The sequence below is a fragment of the Rana temporaria genome (assembly GCF_905171775.1).
Source record: "Rana temporaria chromosome 1 unlocalized genomic scaffold, aRanTem1.1 chr1e, whole genome shotgun sequence".
NCBI classification, from domain to species: Eukaryota; Metazoa; Chordata; class Amphibia; order Anura; family Ranidae; genus Rana; species Rana temporaria.
Genome location: NW_024404403.1, coordinates 194,771 through 216,801, shown reverse-complemented (window position 1 = coordinate 216,801; position 22,031 = coordinate 194,771). Strand labels below are relative to the sequence as shown.

Genomic DNA, 22,031 nt, shown 5'->3' with positions numbered 1-22,031 from the left:
AATAAACATCCCACCCACCATCTGCAACCAATAATCATCCCGCCCACCATCTGCAACCAATAAACATCCCACCCACCATCTGCAACCAATAATCATCCCACCCCCCATCTGCAACCAATAAACATCCCACCCACCATCTGCAACCAATAAACATCCCACCCACCATCTGCAACCAATAAACATCCCACCCACCATCTGCAACCAATAAACATCCCACCCACCATCTCCAACCAATAAACATCCCACCCACCATCTGCAACCAATAAACATCCCACCCACCATCTCCAACCAATAAACATCCCACCCACCATCTGCAACCAATAAACATCCCACCCACCATCTCCAACCAATAAACATCCCACCCACCATCTGCAACCAATAAACATCCCACCCACCATCTGCAACCAATAAACATCCCACCCACCATCTGCAACCAATAATCATCCCACCCCCCATCTGCAACCAATAAACATCCCACCCACCATCTGCAACCAATAAACATCCCACCCACCATCTGCAACCAATAAACATCCCACCCACCATCTGCAACCAATAAACATCCCACCCACCATCTGCAACCAATAAACATCCCACCCACCATCTGCAACCAATAAACATCCCACCCACCATCTCCAACCAATAAACATCCCACCCACCATCTGCAACCAATAAACATCCCACCCACCATCTCCAACCAATAAACATCCCACCCACCATCTGCAACCAATAAACATCCCACCCACCATCTCCAACCAATAAACATCCCACCCACCATCTGCATCCAATAAACATCCCACCCACCATCTGCAACCAATAATCATCCCACCCACCATCTGCAACCAATAAACATCCCACCATCTGCAACCAATAAACATCCCGCCCACCATCTGCAACCAATAAACATCGCGCCCACCATCTGCAACCAATAAACATCCCACCCACCATCTGCAACCAATAAACATCCCGCCCACCATCTGCAACCAATAAACATCCCACCCACCATCTGCAACCAATAAACATCCCACCCACCATCTGCAACCAATAAACATCCCTCCCACCATCTGCAACCAATAAACATCCCACCCACCATCTGCAACCAATAAACATCCCACCATCTGCAACCAATAAACATCCCACCCACCATCTGCAACCAATAAACATCCCACCCACCATCTGCAACCAATAACATCCCACCCACCATCTGCAACCAATAACATCCCACCCACCATCTGCAACCAATAAACATCCCACCCACCATCTGCAACCAATAAACATCCCACCCACCATCTGCAACCAATAAACATCCCACCCACCATCTGCAACCAATAAACATCCCACCCACCATCTGCAACCAATAAACATCCCACCATCTGCAACCAATAAACATCCCACCCACCATCTGCAACCAATAAACATCCCACCCACCATCTGCAACCAATAAACATCCCACCCACCATCTGCAACCAATAAACATCCCACCCCCCATCTGCAACCAATAAACATCCCACTCACCATCTGCAACCAATAAACATCCCACCATCTGCAACCAATAAACATCCCACCCACCATCTGCAACCAATAAACATCCCACCCACCATCTGCAACCAATAAACATCCCACCCACCATCTGCATCCAATAAACATCCCACCCACCATCTACAACCAATAAACATCCCACCCACCATCTGCAACCAATAAACATCCCACCATCTGCAACCAATAAACACCCCACCCACCATCTGCAACCAATAAACATCCCACCCACCATCTGCAACCAATAAACATCCCACCCACCATCTGCAACCAATAAACATCCCGCCCACCATCTGCAACCAATCCCACCCACCATCTGCAACCAATAAACATCCCACCCACCATCTGCAACCAATAAACATCCCACCCACCATCTGCAACCAATAATCATCCCACCCACCATCTGCAACCAATAAACATCGCGCCATCTGCAACCAATAAACATCCCACCCACCATCTGCAACCAATAAACATCCCACCCACCATCTGCAACCAATAAACATCCCACCCACCATCTGCAACCAATAAACATCCCACCCACCATCTGCAACCAATAACATCCCACCCACCATCTGCAACCAATAAACATCCCACCCACCATCTGCAACCAATAAACATCCCACCCACCATCTGCAACCAATAAACATCCCACCCACCATCTGCAACCAATAAACATCCCACCCACCATCTGCAACCAATAAACATCCCACCCACCATCTGCAACCAATAAACATCCCACCCACCATCTGCAACCAATAAACATCCCACCCACCATCTGCAACCAATAACATCCCACCCACCATCTGCAACCAATAACATCCCACCCACCATCTGCAACCAATAAACATCCCGCCCACCATCTGCAACCAATAACATCCCACCCACCATCTGCAACCAATAAACATCCCACCCACCATCTGCAACCAATAAACATCCCACCCACCATCTGCAACCAATAAACATCCCACCCACCATCTGCAACCAATAACATCCCACCCACCATCTGCAACCAATAAACATCCCACCCACCATCTGCAACCAATAACATCCCACCCACCATCTGCAACCAATAAACATCCCACCATCTGCAACCAATAAACATCCCACCCACCATCTGCAACCAATAAACATCCCACCCACCATCTGCAACCAATAAACATCCCACCCACCATCTACAACCAATAAACATCCCACCCACCATCTGCAACCAATAAACATCCCACCATCTGCAACCAATAAACATCCCACCCACCATCTGCAACCAATAAACATCCCACCCACCATCTACAACCAATAAACATCCCACCCACCATCTACAACCAATAAACATCCCACCATCTGCAACCAATAAACATCCCACCCACCATCTGCAACCAATAAACATCCCACCCACCATCTGCAACCAATAAACATCCCACCCACCATCTGCAACCAATAAACATCCCACCCACCATCTGCAACCAATAAACATCCCGCCCACCATCTGCAACCAATAAACATCCCGCCCACCATCTGCAACCAATAATCATCCCACCCACCATCTGCAACCAATAAACATCCCACCCACCATCTGCAACCAATAAACATCCCTCCCACCATCTGCAACCAATAAACATCCCACCCACCATCTGCAACCAATAAACATCCCACCCACCATCTGCAACCAATAACATCCCACCCACCATCTGCAACCAATAAACATCCCACCCACCATCTGCAACCAATAAACATCCCACCCACCATCTGCAACCAATAAACATCCCTCCCACCATCTGCAACCAATAACATCCCACCCACCATCTGCAACCAATAAACATCCCACCCACCATCTGCAACCAATAAACATCCCACCCACCATCTGCAACCAATAAACATCCCTCCCACCATCTGCAACCAATAAACATCCCACCCACCATCTGCAACCAATAATCATCCCACCCACCATCTGCAACCAATAAACATCCCACCCCCCATCTGCAACCAATAAACATCCCGCCCACCATCTGCAACCAATAAACATCCCACCCACCATCTGCAACCAATAAACATCCCACCCACCATCTGCAACCAATAAACATCCCACCCACCATCTGCAACCAATAAACATCCCACCCACCATCTGCAACCAATAAACATCCCGCCCACCATCTGCAACCAATAAACATCCCACCCACCATCTGCAACCAATAAACATTTGACGCTAGCGGTGGGCGGATCTGATGACGCGGGACCAAGCGCGACGCGGAGGACCGGAAGTTCGGCGTCACCTCGGAGGTCAGCAGCGGCGGCGACGAATCAGAAGACGGCGAGGCAAGATGGCGTTCCGGCGGCAGTTTCAAACGCGCCGGGGATCGGAAGACAGGCGGCCGGAGCAGCCGGTTACATTCCGGTGCTCGGCGAAAACAGGCAGCAGGTCCGGGCGGATGCCGGATTGGTGCAAGGTGAGCTAAATGCTAATATTTTTAAAAAAATGTCTAATGACTTTTCCAGGTTTATGGCGGAGATGCAAGGTACAATGTTGGGGCTAAAGGGTCCTGCAGGTGTCACAACTGTTCCCTCAGAGCCGGCAGAGGTAATATGGTCGGCAGAGCAGCCTTCCTCAGTGGGGGGGGAGCGGGCAGCGTTAGAATCTTTACTGTTGTCCCCCGCACGCCCTCCTGTCCTGCCTAATGTTGTAGATAGCACGTTTAAGGAAACAATGCCCTGTTTTTTGTCCCCATTGGGTTTTCACCTGAATGCGGCAGTGAAAGATAAGATATGGAAAGGAGAATTTATTGATGTACTTTCCTTATTACCGTCAATAAAAGAGTCATTTGTAAAAAGTGATAAGCCCGACAAATCGGATGAGGAGAGGCGTCGGTATATGCCTGCCAGGTCTTTCTCCAACTGGCTACAGGGATTTTGTATTTTTTTCAGTGTACTATGTGAAAAATTCCCGAGTAAGAGCTCGGGGCTTTTTCAGCATATTGACATTATACAGGAGGCTTACAGAAGCTTTTCTGGTTTTTCCTGGTTGGCGTACGACGAGGCTTTTCGCCATAAACTGGCCGTTTACCCAGGTTTGCAATGGGGCACAAAAGATGTGGGTTTGTGGCTTAACTTGTTTCTTCCACAGAAGCCGGTGGTGCCCAGAGTGAATACAGGTAATACTGCTGCGGTGACCAATACTAGTTATAAGAAAGGTTTGTGCTTCGCTTATAATGACAGCCAGTGCAGATGGCCCACTACGTGCAAATTCAAACACGAGTGTGCTCTTTGTGGAGGCTCTCATTCGGTAGCGAAATGTTTTCGCAAAATGTCCATTGCCAACCAGTCAGTCCCCCAAAGGGAATTTTTTCCTAAGGGCGCCTACGCCAGTGATACTGGAAAAAATGCTTCCTTGGCTGCAGCAGTACCCAAAACGTCAGACGGCGGACCTGCTCATTAGAGGTTTCACTGATGGTTTTTTGATCCCCAGATTTAATGGTTCAGGAGTAAATATGGTAGATAACATGAAATCTGTCACTGTCCTTTCTAACGTTGTGAAAGACAAATTGAACTCCGAGATTGTTTTGGGCAGGATTGCGGGCCCTTTCCTGAGCCCCCCTTTTCGGATTTCCGCTTGTCTCCACTAGGCCTGGTACCTAAGAAGGAACCCAATACTTACAGGTTGATACACCATCTGTCTTTTCCGGCGGGTTCGTCTTTAAATGATCAGATAGATGGTGAGTCGTCCTCGGTGTCTTATACTTCTTTCGACCTAGCAGTTCAGAAAATTAAAACCCTGGGTGTCTCTGCGGTCTTGGCCAAAGCAGATGTGAAAGCTGCTTTTCGGCTGTTGCCAATACACCCCAGTTGTTTTAATTCCTTGGGATTCCAGTTTCAGGGTCAATTTTATTTTGACCGCTGCCTACCTATGGGCTGTTCCTTGTCATGCTTCTATTTCGAGGAATTTGCCACGTTTTTGGAATGGGTGGTTTCATGTACATCAGGTTCCCATTGTTTGTTGCATTATCTGGATGATTTCCTGTTCATGGGACCCCGGGATTCTCCGGAGTGTCTGGATCTATTGCACCAATTCATGGGAATATGTGCGGATTTTGGTATAACGTGGAGAAAACGGTGTACCCCAGTACGTGCATAGAATTTCTAGGTATTACCATAGATACGGTGAATCAAGAATTCAGGTTGCCTAGGGAAAAGATTCTTAAGCTCCAGACCCTTCTTCTGTCTTTTATTAAGAAGAAGAAGGTTTTGTTGAAAGAATTACAGTCCTTATTGGGACTGTTGGCGTTTGCCACCAGGGTGTTGCCAATTGGGAGGGTTTTTTCTAGGCGACTTTATTTAGCAATGGCAGGAATCAAGAATCCTTTTGCGCATGTTCGGTTGTCGGTTGACATGAAGGAGAATTTGCTAGTATGGCAAAACTTCCTTCATCATTTCAACGGCAGAACCTTTTGGCAGGAAGATTTTGTGTTGGATAAGGATTACTGTTTGTCTACTGATTCAGCAGGATCGGTAGGTTTTGCAGCAGTCTGGGGGAATAGGTGGTGTGCAGCTGTTTGGCCTCCCGAATGGGTAAGTAAGGGTCTGTGCAAGAATATAGTTCTTTTGGAGCTTTTTCCTATTGTGGTTGCGTTAGAAGTTTGGGGGGATAGTTTTGCCAACAAGCGCCTTTTGTTTAGTACTGACAATAAAGGCGTCTTGTTCGCAGTGAATTGTTTAACTTCCAAATCCCCTCCGGTAATTGCATTGATTAGGTATTTGGTGTATAAATGCCTTTGTCTGAATATTTGGATCAAGGCTAAATACATTCCAGGGAAGGTTAATGAGGTAGCTGACTCCCTCTCTCGATTGCAGATGGAGCGTTTTTTCTCCCTGCTGCCTACGGCGGACAAGGATGGGACCCCGTTCCCTGCACGCTTATGGGACATTTTTATTTCTATTTTTATATTTTATTTTTATTGTTGTGTTTTTCAACATTTTTCACTTCACAACGTTATTGATTGGATTAAGTATTGATGAACTGCACCCCTACATGGTTGGATTTTGTTGTACCTGGACCTCTTCAGCATTGTGCCCTCGATTAAGGACTATTCAACAATATTGTTTACTGGTATATTAGTGTCACTCCCCTTTTTTGGACTTTCCCCACCCATTTTTTGTACTTGTATATGTATGTGGTTATATGCACACACACATTAATTTGTATAACACTTTACAGCGCAAATATTTCACTTGTTACAATTATTCCACCTAAAGCAGGGGTAAGTCGTGTAAGGTATGGACGTCGGAACAGCCGTCGTATTTTACGTCGTTTACGTAAGTCGTACGTGAATGGGGCTGGGCGTAGGTTACGTTCACGTCGTAGGCATTGAGCCATCGTATCTTAGGGAGTATATGCAACGTGATTGTGAGCATGCGCGCGCATGCGCCGTTCGTTCGGCCATTCATTTGCATGGGGTTACGGTTCATTTACATGTATCACGCCCTCCTTCAACCTACTTTGAATTAGGCGGGCTTACGCTGGCCAATTTACGTTACGCCGGCCCAAGTTTGGGAGCGAGTGCTTTGTGAATACTGCTCTTGCCTCTCAGAGTTACGTCGGCGTAGCACATATGAGATGCGCTACGCCGGCACAAAGATGCGCCGATCTACATGAATCTGGGCCACTATATATTAACTGCACCCTGCCTGTCTATCTTCTTTTTTTTTTAACAGAAAGAGGTTTTTATTAACAAAACAGCATTACAAGATATGCATTATTCAACAATCAGATTTGCATAGAAACAATGACAGTCAGAAGCAAGTGATTTCAGCATTTGCAGATCATAAACAAAGGCAATCCAGAGAGGAAAAAGGGAAAATAATACAAGTATAATAAGCAACGAGATGCTAGTCCATAGCCCTCCCTCCCCAGTCCCCCCCGACCGTAAGCCACCAGTCACAGACCAACCGGAGTATTCCTTGGAGTACACACGGGCAGAAGATCGTCGCCCCCGCACCAAGTCCCTAGATTACCCCCAGACCGTGTGAGGACCCCAGCAGCCGATCAAAGTGGGCAGCGCCCCGAGAGAGAAGGGGGGGCAAAGGCCCCCAATCCGGGCGGGGGGGGAATCCATCTTAGTCCCCCACCCCCCCGGCCCCCCATCCCGGTGCATCCACCCAGGCCGACCAGACCTTATCGTACTTAGCAGGGCACTGCCTACTCTCATACGTAAGTTTGTAAAGGGGCAAAGCCGAGTCCACCGCCTTCCTCCAGGATCCAAGGGTGGGAGGTCCTACCGACTTCCACCGTAGCAATATCTCCCTCCTAGCATAGAACAGTGAGAACGTGATACATAGCTTAGTGTACCTGTCTCCCTCGACCTCACCCAAATGACTCAGAAGGAGCACCAAGGGGTCCAACGGCACTCTGGTCCCTCCTATGTCGCTAAGCCTCTCTGCTACCCCCGCCCAATACGGCCGAAGCTTCGGGCAGTCCCACACCATGTGCCAGAATGTCCCCACCTCGACCCCACACCTGGGACAGTTCGGATCAAGATGCGGGTATATGTTGGCCATTCTATGAGGGGTGAAGTAGGCCCTATGTAGGAACTTGAGCTGGAGGAACCTGTCCTTAGCTGCTATCATGGATGGGATGTATGTGGAGACGCATTCCTCCCATTCGTCCTCCCCCAAAGCTGGAATGTCCCCCCTCCATTTATCCATTAACCGGGTGAGTTTAACATCGTGGGCCACCGTAAGGTACATGTAGAGAGTGGAAAGGGGCTTCCCCATTGCGCTCGATGTCAACAGTCGCTCAATTGAGTCAGGTTCCAGGGTCAGTGCGTCCGGGAATTGGGCCCTCATCGCATGTCTCAGCTGAAAGTATTTAAACTCGAGGGAGCCAGGGAGGGAGTACTGTCGTCTCAGGTCCTGAAAGGGCTTGATCCTACCATCTGCTATGACGTGTCTAAGGGTGGTGATCCCGCGTCTGGCCCACTGTGAGGGTTCGGGCAGATCACAGAGATGAGGCAGGGTGGGGTTACCCCACAGCGGGGTGTGTGGGGAGATACAATTCGGTTTAGCATAAATAGCTCTGGCCGCCCGCCACACCCTAACAGTCGTCTTCATGGACGCCGTCAGAGGATGGGGGGCGCCGGGACCCCTGTACACCAGATTAGACAACGCTGCATATGATCCCAGTATAGCAGCTTCCAGCCTCACCGCCGGGTTCTGTCTGGGCTGGGAGAACCACCAGCGCACTGTAACTAGGACAGCCGCCCAGTAATACAGCAAAAAATTTGGGAGGGCCAATCCCCCCCCCGATAGGGGGAGATACAGTATCTGTCTTGCAACTCTGGGTGGCCTTCCGGCCCAAATGAAAGACGTCAGCACCCCCTCCAGTCGCCTGAAGAAAGTTCTGGGGATGTGGGAAGGGGTGTTGCGGAAGAAATATAGGAACTTAGGGAGGAACACCATTTTAAGCAGGTTCACCCTGCCAACTGGAGTTAGTGGGAGGGTGCGCCAGGTCGTGCATTTGTCAGTGAGATGAGAGAGGAGGGGCCGTACATTCCCCTCTATGTATTCCTGTGAGGTGTTACTAATCCGAATGCCTAGATATGTAAATTCACTTACCCACTGGAGGGGGGTTCCAGTATCTACTCTGGGAAGCGAGGGGTGCAGTGGGAAGAGAACGGACTTGCCCCAATTTATGCGGATTCCTGAGAACCGGCCGAATTCTTCAAATAGGTCAAGTGCTCTCCGTAGCGACTGGGATGCATCCGCCATGTAGAGTAGAGTGTCGTCCGCGTAGAGGGACACCTTCTCCTCTATGTCCCCCACCGCTATGCCCCTGACCCCGGCCTCAGCCCTCAGGGCTATGGCAAGGGGCTCAACCGCCAGGGCAAAAAGTCCCGGCGATAGCGGACATCCCTGGCGAGTGCCCCGGCCCAAGGGGAAAGTGTCTGAGAGGAGGCCATTCGTGCGGACTCTGGCCCTGGGATCAGCGTAAAGCATCCCCAGCCATGTCAGAAAATTTGGCCCGAAGCCAAACCGCGCAAGAACCCCCCACAGGAACCCCCACTCCACCGAGTCGAAGGCTTTTTCGGCGTCTAAAGACGCCACTACCCCTGCCGTCTCCGGCAGCGCCCTGTCCATATGCGTATACAGCCTTCTAATGTTAATATCCGTTCCCCTCCCTGGCATGAACCCCGTTTGGTCTGGATGTACCAATGCAGTTATGACTGTGTTTAACCTCCTGGCCAAGACTTTGGCCAGGAGTTTTGCATCAACGTTTATCAGTGAGATGGGGCGGTATGAGGAGCACACGGTCGGGTCCTTACCCGGCTTAGGGATCACCACCACCACAGCCTCACTCAGGGAATGCGGGAGCTCCCGCGCCCTCTGCGCCTCTGTTAACATACCGAGCAGTTTGTCCGTCAAGTCCTCAGAGTATTGTTTGTAAAATTCAACCGGTATACCATCGGGGCCCGGCGACTTACCCGATTGGAGGGTCTTAAGAGCTGTCAAGAGTTCGTCAGCGGCTATGGGGGCGTCTAGCAGTTCTCGGTATTTAGTAGTCAGAACTGGGATGTCAATGGGATCTAGATAGGAGGCCAGGTCATCACTAGAGTACGCAGCCCTGGAGCTGTAGAGACTTTTATAGAAGGAAACGAAGCAGTCGTTTATTTCGTCAGGGGCGTACGTTAGGTCCCCCCCCGGTCCACGTATGCAGGGCACACACATCCCCCCAGATTGTTCCCGTGACAGCCAGGCCAGTAACTTCCCGGATCTCTCCCCCTGTTCGAATATACGCTGCGATTGGGCGAGTAAACGTTTCTGGGTGAGAGCAGTGCGAATACGCACCACCTCCCCCGTCAGGGACTGAAGAGCGTCGTAGTCACAAGGATCCCTGGAACGGACATATTGTGCTTCCTGCAGGGCTGCCCTCCCCTCTGCTCCCACCAAGTCAGCCCTCCTCTCCCTCCGGACCCTAGCTATTATGGATTGATACCGACCCCGCGTGTAGGCTTTAAAGGCGTCCCAGACCGACAGCGGCCCGGCCGAACCGGGGTTGACCGCCCAGTATTCCCGCAGCGCCTCCCTAAAGTGACCATCCACCGCCTCGTCCGACACCCAGAACCTGGACAGCCTCCACAGTACTGTGCCCGGGGCCGAAGAGAGCTGCAGCGTCAGGAGAAGCGGCGCATGATCCGAGATGCCCCTAGGGAGAATCCTAATGTCCTGAACCTTAGGCAATGCCAGGCCCCCCAGGTACGCCAGGTCTATTCTAGAGAAGGACTTATGCGATGCAGAGTGACAGGTGTAAGCCCTGGAGTGAGGATTCCTCCAACGCCACACATCCGTCAAGCCATACATTTCTGCCCACTCCACCAGACCAGAGTGGAATGATCCACTCTGGGACATCCTGTCAACGCTCTGATCCGGGACCATGTTAAAGTCTCCCATTATGACCAAGTTTTCGCTAGCAAATTCAGCTATACTCGAGGTGATTCGGTGTAGAAGTGAGATTGATGCAGGAGGGGGCAGATACACCCCTGCTATGACCAACCTCATGGACCTAATCTGTGCATGAATTACGACGTATCTGCCATCCGAGTCAAGTGTCAAGTTGAGCAGCCGAAAGGGGAGGGACTTGTGCACCAGGATGCTAACTCCCCTGGCAAAGTTGGAGTAAGTGGAGTGGTAGTGATGCCCTATCCAGGGTTTTTTTAGGGCCAGCGTTCTACTACCCACCAGGTGGGTCTCCTGGAGGATACAGATATGTGGGCTATGAGCCCTAATGAATTGAAATACCAGCGACCGTTTCGTTGGAGAATTTAGACCCCTAGTGTTCCATGACAGTATATTAAGGGCTGACATACCAGCAGCTGGGGGGAATTATCTCAGGATGAAAAGGGCGCCCCCCCCCTGAGACCGCTCTCCTGACTCGGAAGGGGTACCCACAACATACACCTGACGCTGACTTTGGTAATGCATATTCAGAACCTACTTGCAAGACATTTTTGTGAAGAAAACAAAAATAAAACACAAACCATAAACCATCCCAAACATGGGAACCCTCCCCTCCCCCCACCCCACCCAACCCCTTAAAACTGAGGCAGGTTTCCATCCCAAAACCAAAAAACAGCTCGCCGGCTGCAAAAGGGGGGTCCTGTGCAAGATCCGCTCCCAACCCCCCGCAAGTTCAGCGGGGTCAAGGAGTGAGTTGCGCTATGTCCTCTTTAGCTGTAGCATCCGCCGGGAAATGTCTCAGACTGTCGGGAACAAAAATTTAAAATAAAATTCAAAAAGGCATATGTAAACAAAAGGTCCCTCCAGTAAGAAAGGGGAATAAGTAAACCATCTACTCGTAAGGAGTGCAGGCCTGTCTGTCAAAACCTTGGGTGACAGGAAGTCTCAGCTGCAGAAGTCTCCTGGTTCTTCTAACCAGGGGCACCATCTTAGTGTCCCACCCATGGGGAGTCCCTGGGCACCCCGTAAAGGCAACCACAGCATCAACGGGCACAACAGTTGCAACAGACGCTGTGGGTGTGCACCAAACCTGAGGAGTAGTGCAGCGCTCGCCGGGGCGAGGCTATGGACGGGGCCCAAAGCACAAAAAGGGTCTTCAGCGGGTACTCACGGCTCACGCTCTTGGATGCTGGTCACGAGGCAGGGAGTCCAGCCAGGCAGAGGCGTCTCTCGGGGAAGTGAAGAAGCGGGTTGTCTCACCATCCTGGACTCTCAGGCGGGCCGGGAAGAGGACGCTGTAGCGGATGTTGCGAGCCCGCAGCCCCGCCTTCACATGATCAAACGATTTCCTCAATTTCTGCGTTTCTATAGAGTAGTCAGGGAAGATCATCAATTTGTTGTTTTGGAAACGCAAATCCCCCACCGCCCTAGATGCACGGAGGACCTCATCTCTGTCCCGAAAGTTGAGGAGTTTGAGGATAAACGTGCGAGGAGGAGCTCCCGGAGGGCCAGGCCTGGGTGGAATCCTGTGAGCCCGCTCCACCGCATAGTGAGGGGACAGGCGTGCATCAGGCAAAAGGTTGCGTAGCATGTCCTCTACAAAGCACGTCGGGTTGTTGCCCTCTGCGCCCTCCGCCAGGCCGACTATGCGCAGGTTGTTGCGCCTATTTCTGTTTTCTGCATCCTCAGCTCTGTACTCCAGGGCTTTGACCTTAGTTTGAAGCGAGCGCAGTGCTGCACTGTGTTCCGCAACTATATCCTCTGTGTTGCTGACTCTCTGTTCAGTCTCTGTCACCCTGGACCTGAGTTTGTCCATGTCCTGTCTGATAAGGCCAACGTCCATTTGTACTGCCTCTATTTTAGCCGTGAGTGTGGATTGGCACATGGCTATAGCCGCCATAACTTCCGCCAGCCACGGGGGCCTCTCTCCTTCAGCCTCCATTGGGCCCGTTTGTGATGCCCTGTGCTGGCCGCGAGTGGCCCGAGGGGTAGCCAGGGGGTCCGGCGTCAGCTGGGGGGACTCCGGGAGAGGAGGGAATTTGTATGTCTTCCCCTTACCACCCTTTGATCCTGACCGGCCTCGCCTCATTCAAGTGTCTCTGCGACCACAATTAAAAGCCCCCGGGCGCCCCCCGGCTCCCTATCTCAAGGACACCCAGGCAGCAGTCAGCCGCGAAGGGAGACAGATAAAGTCCAGCAGGCCACACACACGGTGGTGGTACCCCCAGGCTCGGGGACCGCAAGGCCTCAGCTCTCAGCAAGGGGGGGGGAACCGGATCAAGGGGGAGGTAGACGCAGCTGCTAGACCCTCCGGGGGGCCCCCCAGCAAGCAGACCACCCGCCGGATCCGCCTGTGTGGTGGGCAGGATCGTGGCCACCAGGGGGGCCACAAGGTGAAATCCAGGCCGCGGCCTCGTTCAGGCCCAGTCCAAGGCCCTTGCGGTGGAGCAGGAGCGGGCAGGAAGCGCCTCCGCGGCAGTCCCCCGGAGCGGATCAGCAGCCGATGATGTCCGGAGTTCCCCGCCCGCTCGCTGGGCGGGATCGTGGCTGCCGCGGGTCCGCGAGTGGAAATCGAGGCCGCGGCTTCGTTGCGGCCTAGTGCGGGTCCCGCGAGGACGGGCCGGAGCTGGAGCCGAGTGCGGCAGCGGTGGTCCTCAGGTGCCGGGTCTGCGGTGGCGGGCGTGCAATAAGCTGGGCGGGATCGTGGCTACCGCGGGTCCGCGAGGTGGAAATCGAGGCCGCGGCTTCGGTGCGGCCTAGCGTGGATCCCGCGAGGAAGGGCCGGATCGGGAGGTAAGTGCCCCAGCTTGGTCCCTAGGTGTCGGGGTGGTGATATAGCCTCTCAGGGTCCCCTCACCGGAGCAGGATGGACGTCCAGGACAGGCCGAAGCCGCGCGTCCCGGGGGAAGGCCGGGCCCGGCCCGGAAAGAGATGGTGTGGATCCCCACACAGCTAATCCAAAACGGAGGGATCCCCCGACCGGCTCCCCAGGTTCACAGCAACGTGGGGTATCCCCGACAGGCCGCAGGAGAGTAATCCGGTGTCGATGGCTCGGATGTAAGAGCGGATGCCGGCGGAGCACAGAGGATTAGCTTCTGCTCACTTCGCCATCTTGGACACGCCCCCGCCTGTCTATCTTCTACCTCTACCATCCTGGTCCATGCTTGCTCAACTGTGTACTGGCTATAGGCTGTACCCCCAATCCAGTGGACTTTTATGAACTGCACCTCTATCTCTCTTCCACATAAACCCAGCAGACCCATGCTTCCTTACTTGTGTACTATCCAAAGTCTATATGCCCCCTCCCTCAATCCAACCCAACTCTATATTATCCTGTCTCTCCTGCACATGAATTCACCATGCTCCGCTCTTTGTGGCCCGCGACCAGTTACCAATTTGCTTTTGTGGCCCTCGCTCTTCAAAAGGTCGGGCACCCCTGGTCTACATGCTCCCCAATCCAATGGGCCTATTCTATATTAATAGCACCCCATTTCTCCTCCACCTGGACGAGCCACCAGACCCCAACGGTGTACAGATTATAGTCTATATGCCCCCCAATCTAATCCTACATTGTCTGCATGCTGTCTCTCCTTCACACCAGATCCCCCCATGCTTCCATAACTGTGTACTGACCATACTTTTCATCCACCCCTCTATCCTCTCCGGGGACCATCCAGACCCAATCTTCTTCTCTAACAGTATATTGATCCAGAGTCTTTACCTCCCAGTACACTGGATCTGCTCTATATTTACAGCACCTTGTCTTTTCTCCTCCATGCTATGGACCACCCAGACCAATGGTCCAGTCTCCAGTCCATGTCTCTTTGCTGAACCAAATCTTAACACCCCTAATAAAAACTGCAACCCATCTCTTCTCTTCCTCCTGAACCCACCAGACCCATGCTGCAATCTTCATTATAAACTAACTGAGCCAAAGTCTTCATGTCCCCAATCCATTGGACTTGTGGCTCAATATTACCAGAACCTCATGTCTTTTGCTCCACCGACAAAAACCAGAGGCCATCATCTTCTACCCAACACCTGATGAGCCGTGTTCCTTCACTGACAAAAACCAGAGGCCATCATCTTCTACCCTACACCTGATGAGCTGTGTTCCTTCACTGACAAAAACCAGAGGCCATCATCTTCTACCCAACACCTGATGAGCTGTGTTCCTTCACTGACAAAAACCAGAGGCCATCATCTTCTACCCTACACCTGATGAGCTGTGTTCCTTCACTGACAAAAACCAAAGGCCATCATCTTCTACCCTACACCCGATGAGCCATGTTCCTCCACCGACAAAAGCCAAAGGCCATCATCTTCTACCCAACACCTGATGAGCTGTGTTCCTCCACCGACAAAAACCAGAGGCCATCATCTTCTACCCTACACCTGATGAGCCATGTTCCTCCACCGACAAAAGCCAAAGGCCATCATCTTCTACCCAACACCTGATGAGCCATGTTCCTCCACCGACAAAAACCAGAGGCCATCATCTTCTACCCTACACCTGATGAGCCGTGTTCCTTCACTGACAAAAACCAGAGGCCATCATCTTCTACCCTACACCTGATGAGCTGTGTTCCTTCACTGACAAAAACCAGAGGCCATCATCTTCTACCCTACACCTGATAAGCTGTGTTCCTCCACTGACGAAAACCTGAGGCCATCACCTTCTACCCAACACCTGATGAGCTGTGTTCCTTCACTGACAAAAACCAGAGGCCATCATCTTCTACCCAACACCTGATGAGCTGTGTTCCTTCACTGACAAAAACCAGAGGCCATCATCTTCTACCCTACACCTGATGAGCTGTGTTCCTTCACTGACAAAAACCAAAGGCCATCATCTTCTACCCTACACCCGATGAGCCATGTTCCTCCACCGACAAAAGCCAAAGGCCATCATCTTCTACCCAACACCTGATGAGCTGTGTTCCTCCACCGACAAAAACCAGAGGCCATCACCTTCTACCCTACACCTGATGAGCCGTGTTCCTCCACCAACAAAAGCCAAAGGCCTTCACCTTCTACCCTACACCTGATGAGCTGTGTTCCTTCACTGACAAAAACCAGAGGCCATCATCTTCTACCCTACACCTGATGAGCTGTGTTCCTTCACTGACAAAAACCAGAGGCCATCATCTTCTACCCTACACCTGATGAGCTGTGTTCCTCCACCAACAAAAACCAGAGGCCATCATCTTCTACCCTACACCTGATGAGCTGTGTTCCTCCACCGACAAAAACCAGAGGCCATCATCTTCTACCCTACACCTTATCAACCATGTTCCTCCACTGACGAAAACCAAAGGCCATCATCTTCTACCCTACACCTGATGAGCTGTGTTCCTCCACCGACAAATACCTGAGGCCATCATCTTCTACCCAACACCTGATGAGCTGTGTTCCTTCACTGACAAAAACCAGAGGCTATCATCTTCTACCCTACACCTGATGAGCCATGTTCCTCCACCAACGAAAACCAAAGGCCATCATCTTCTACCCTACACCTGATGAGCCATGTTCCTCCACCGACAAAAACCAGAGGCCATCATCTTCTACCCTACACCTGATGAGCTGTGTTCCTTCACTGACAAAAACCAGAGGCTATCATCTGCTACCCTACACCTGATGAGCTGTGTTCCTTCACTGACAAAAACCAGAGGCCATCATCTTCTACCCTACACCTGATGAGCTGTGTTCCTTCACTGACAAAAACCAGAGGCCATCATCTTCTACCCTACACCTGATGAGCTGTGTTCCTTCACTGACAAAAACCAGAGGCCATCATCTTCTACCCTACACCTGATGAGCTGTGTTCCTTCACTGACAAAAACCAGAGGCTATCATCTGCTACCCTACACCTGATGAGCTGTGTTCCTTCACTGACAAAAACCAGAGGCCATCATCTTCTACCCTACACCTGATGAGCTGTGTTCCTTCACTGACAAAAACCAGAGGCCATCATCTTCTACCCTACACCTTATCAACCATGTTCCTCCACCGACGAAAACCAAAGGCCATCATCTTCTACCCTACACCTGATGAGCTGTGTTCCTCCACCGACAAATACCTGAGGCCATCATCTTCTACCCAACACCTGATGAGCTGTGTTCCTCCACCGACAAAAACCAGAGTCCATCATCTTCTACCCAACACCTGATGAGCTGTGTTCCTTCACTGACAAAAACCAGAGGCCATCACCTTCTACCCTACACCTGATGATCCATGTTCCTCCACTGAATGAAAACCAGAGGCCATCACCTTCTACCCTACACCTGATGATCCATGTTCCTCCACTGAACGAAAACCAGAGGCCATCATCTTCTACCCTACACCTTATCAGCCATGTTCCTCCACCGACAAAAACCAGAGGCCATCACCTTCTACCCAACACCTGATGAGCTGTGTTCCTTCACTGACAAAAACCAGAGGCCATCATCTTCTACCCTACACCTTATCAGCCATGTTCCTCCACTGACAAATGCCTGAGGCCATCACCTTCTACCCTACACCTGATGATCCATGTTCCTCCACCGACGAAAACCTGAGGCCATCACCTTCTACCCTTCACCTGATGAGCTGTGTTCCTCCACCTTCAAGAACCATTCTCCACCCTCTGAAGCTGGACTTCATGAACAGCCATTGCCTCTCTGGTCCCTTCTACAAAGGTAGTGAATAGTCACCTTCTATAAGACCTTCACTCAATGGTAGACTAGACCAGATCATGGGAAATCCCGTCACCTGCCAACCTACAGAGCTAAAGACTTTTCCTTTCCATTCTCTGACTTATCATCCAATATTGTTATTATCATACTCACTTTCAGAACATATGACCCCAGCTGCATGCCGTGTGCCGGTGTTCTTGCAGCTGACGGCCCGGTGATGAGTACATTGCTGTAGGGACATCTCAGTGCCGGAGCAGCGCACCCCACTCATGATCATATCCGTCATATTGCTGGTGTCCCAGTACCAGGTTTCCTGGGGGAAGACAGTGATACATAACAGCACAAGCAGAACAAACACTCCAAACCTCAAATGATGCTGAAATATTACACCATGCAGAGTCTGATTATCGTCCCCCCCCCCCACACCCTCCTCTTCTATATGGTACTGTGTGATTCATTCTATGAGGTCCCCTCGGCCTATACACTTTATTCTCATATACATGACATGGGGACAGGTAAGACCCTCCACTGTACGTACCGTCACAGCATGCAGAGAGTACCCCAAGCCGAGCTGCCGACAAGCCACCATTGCCTCCTTAGTGGTCCAGCCATCGCTGCACAGGTAACCCCAAGACGTTCCACGCTTCAGTTCCACGCGCCCCTCATACCGTGTGCGCCCCCCAACAATGCGTATCTGTGAGGCAGCCAGAGTGCGGCAAGCAGTGACATAGAGACATCAGACAAAGCAACATTGAGGTCAATTACATGGTAAGACAACATGGACACCGTGAGGTGGGAGCGACTCTGGACATCAGAAATATGAAGGGACACGGGAGGTAAATGTCATATTTACAAGAAGCAGAGACAAGCTTATTCATGGAGACAAGTGAACAACAAGGCAAGACTGGAGGCTTCCTGGGAGACCACAGGAAACAAAGCAGGCGACGGACTTACCTGGAACCCAACCATGAACATACAGCATAGCAGCCCATCCATCAACACCACCAACACCTACACAGGAGAGCCATACACACAGACAACACACAGCAACCCTACAGCACAGAGACCAGCACAGAGGAGCGACATGCACGTGGCAGCACGGAATCCCACCCTTTCCTTGTATTGTCAGTTTTATGGAGCCACGTGGAGGGGCTGATATTCTTCCCATCCTTCACCGAGGACCAGAACCGTGTCCTTCTATTCCAGAGGAGAGACGTGGTGTCAGGCTGGCTGTGCAAAATAGCAGAGCTGGCCTTAGACTTCAGAAAGCAGATGGAGGTCCTTTGTATCACCCTCAGGGTGTTTCAGCTGGTAGGGGTATCAGGAATGTCCATATGCACCCTAGAGTGGAGATAGGCAGGGTGGCGCACTAGAGACATCTATGGTGTTGGCATATCAGGGAGAATAAAATAGCAATTGTACCAAGGTTTTCAACCTATCACCCCCCCCCCCCCCCCAAAACAAGCTTCTGCCAGCCTGCTGGTGCCTCATTGGCATCACATAGTCATATTGTTTGGTGTCTGTTGGTGCTCCATGGACATTAGATGGCTGTAATGTGTGGTGTCTACTGGTGACTCATTGATATCAGATGGTCATATTGTGTGGTGTCTGATGGTGCCCCATGGACCTTAGATGGTCATATTGTGTGGTGACTGATGGTGCCCCATGGACCTTAGATGGTCATATTGTGTCTGATGGTGCCCCATGGACCTTAGCTAGTCATGTCTGATGGTGCCCCATGGACCTTAGCTAGTCATGTCTGATGGTGCCCCATGGACCTTAGATAGTCATATTGTGTGGTGTCTGATGGTGCCCCATGGACCTTAGCTAGTCATATTGCATTGAATATCAGATTGTTGTATTGTGTGGTGTCTGATGGTGCCCCATGGACCTTAACTAGTCATATTATGTCTGATGGTGCCCCATAGACCTTAGCTAGTCATATTGCATTGAATATCAGATTGGTGTATTGTGTGGTGTCTGCTGGTGCTCTATGGATAGTTGATAGTTGTATTATTTTATGTTTCCTGGTGACATTTTGTGACGTTATTGTGTAGGGTCTGCTGAGGCCCCATAGAACATTGCTGGTTGTATTATGTGGTGTCTGCTGAGGCCCCATGGGCATTTGGTCTTCTTCTTGTGTGGGGTCTGGTAGTGCCCCATGGATGGACTTGTGTCTTTTTTCAGCCTGACTAACTATGTAACATTGGTTGTATTATGTGGTGTCTGCTGAGGCCCCATGGGCCCCTATGTAACATTGATGGTTGTATTGCAGTGTTTCTGACTAATCATGGACGGGTGACAGAAGACTATATGAAAAGTTTCTCCAAAGATGCAACAAGAAAAAAAAAGGAACAGGTCCTTATCTGTGAGGAACGAGGCGATAAGGAGGAGCCGGTCCCGTGTGAAAGCTCATGCGTTTTCTTCCTGAGGTTCTAGAAGGTTGGCATAGTCTTGTATTAGGGTTTGCACCCTTAAGCTCAAACACACATGTGCGTATCTACATATATATGACCCGGCACATTGATCTCCCTGCCGGGCCGGCACAGTGATCTCCCTGCCGGCACATTGATCTCCCTGCCGGGCCAGCACAGTGATCTCCCTGCCGGGCCGGCACAGTGAAAGAAGAGCATAAACACTTCTCTTATGGCAGAGCCGGTAAGAGGGAGACCTTTCCCATGTTCCTGCTGCTACACAGAGCGATAACACTAATGCGCATGGAGTGATTAGGGTGTGCCTGGGCACATCCGGCACACTCTGTGCGCACGCCTATAAATGTTGGTATTTTACAACTCCATATTAGTCTGAGGCCTCCTTGATGGAGAACATTTCCATTCCTTGCATTGACACGTGACGGTCTTATGACATGACTCTGTTGTGACCATTGTTCTGCACATTGCCTCTGTGTGCGGCCATAGTCCTTGGTTTGGTGTCTCTCGATCCCCAGTTCTGGAATGAAGGGGGGCAATCTGTCTTTATATACCATCTGCTTCCATCTCAAGACTCTATACCTCCATTGGGGGGGGGGGGGGGGGCTAACCCTCGTGGTATATAAAAGTGTACACATAGCTGAGGGTGAGAGGAGCAGCACTGAAAGGTGAGGTTAGTAATCCCAGCCACCAACAATCAGCTGCAAGAAGAGCCATTTATCTGTATCAGCGGAGGTCTTACCATGATATTTCCTTGCCCCTTATAGACCCCCCATTATTCCCTCTGAGGACCCCACAATTGTTATTCCTATGTAATGCTTCCTCTAGTCCTACATTCGGTCCCCTCCGGCATTCTGCTCGGTGCTATGCATGCATCCTGGAATCGCCTGGAATCGCCTGATATCCCACTTTTGCTGGTTTTGGCGCCCCCTATAGTTCTTTATCTCCGGGACCCTGCGTAGATTCTACGTACCTTCAGTGCACTGCTGACGAATCCGAGACCCAACTGCTGGCAGACAACATTGGCCTCTCTACTTCCCCAGCCTTCTCCACACACCAGGCCCCAGCGTTCTTGTCCTCGAGGTCCCCATAACACCTCCACCCGCCCCTCATGCTGGGATCTCCCCCCATGCAGGCGGATCTGGGAGTCAAGATAGAAGGAGCTACAGTGAAAAGAATTATTCTTTGGCACATATGAGTCTGGTCTTCTTCATACGACATTGAGAAGATGTTGAGGAGGGATGGAGCTCTAGGAAGGGAGTCTGGATATGTAGCTCTCCTCCAAATGGGAGGAGCAGGTGCAGGCTAAGCTTAGCCAATTGGATGAAGAGAAAATTCTGGACAGCCACACTCAAAATCAATTAAAAAAGAGTTAATAATCCAAAAAATACAAGCCACAGCAAACAGCGCAATACAGGAGCTGACGCGTTTCACACTTTCCAAAAGTGCTTATTCAAAAGTGCTATGAATAAGCAAAGTGTGAAACGCGTCAGTTCCTGTATTCCGCTGTGGCTTGTATTTTTTGGATTATTACCTCTTGTATCGGTATGGCCCGTGGGACCCAGAGGCTCTTGAAGGATGTGGGGGTACTCCTGTGTCAGCTTCACCAATGACTCTTGTGTCTAGGGTTATCCTATGTCCACTAGGGGCATAGGATGACTGAGAACCGATATCATGGATTACATGCGATGGGACAGTAATGATAATTCATGTATTGCAGGAGATCTTGAAATATTACAAGTTGTTCATTCGGAACCCAACAGGTCAATAGAGTGTCTCCTTCAATGTGGAACATAGACTGTTGAGATGTTAATCACCTCCAGCTACCTGGCTGTAGGGATGAAAGATGTGATTGCATTCTATTGTCTATGGTGTTAATTAAGTCTGGCTCCTAAGATATTTCATGGTGCTATGCTAACTAACCCTGTATTGTGTGAAAGTTCTATTGATGATAATA

The 22,031-nt window shown here is 50.8% G+C and overlaps 1 protein-coding gene across 6 annotated transcripts in view; it reads right to left on the bottom strand.

Annotated features, from left to right (window-relative positions):
* LOXL3 (lysyl oxidase like 3) overlaps positions 1-22,031 on the bottom strand; it is a 135,810-nt gene that overhangs the window by 31,838 nt on the left and 81,941 nt on the right. For 5 of the 6 annotated variants that reach the window (XM_040334018.1, XM_040334021.1, XM_040334022.1 and 2 more), the window contains 2 exons: positions 21,048-21,215; positions 17,799-17,958 (listed from right to left, as the gene is read on the bottom strand). In XM_040334018.1, the coding sequence (XP_040189952.1) occupies positions 17,799-17,958; positions 21,048-21,215 (328 nt within the window). Of the gene's footprint in view, positions 1-17,798; positions 17,959-18,183; positions 18,340-21,047; positions 21,216-22,031 lie in introns of all 6 variants that reach the window. The other variant, XM_040334019.1, reaches the window with a different exon arrangement.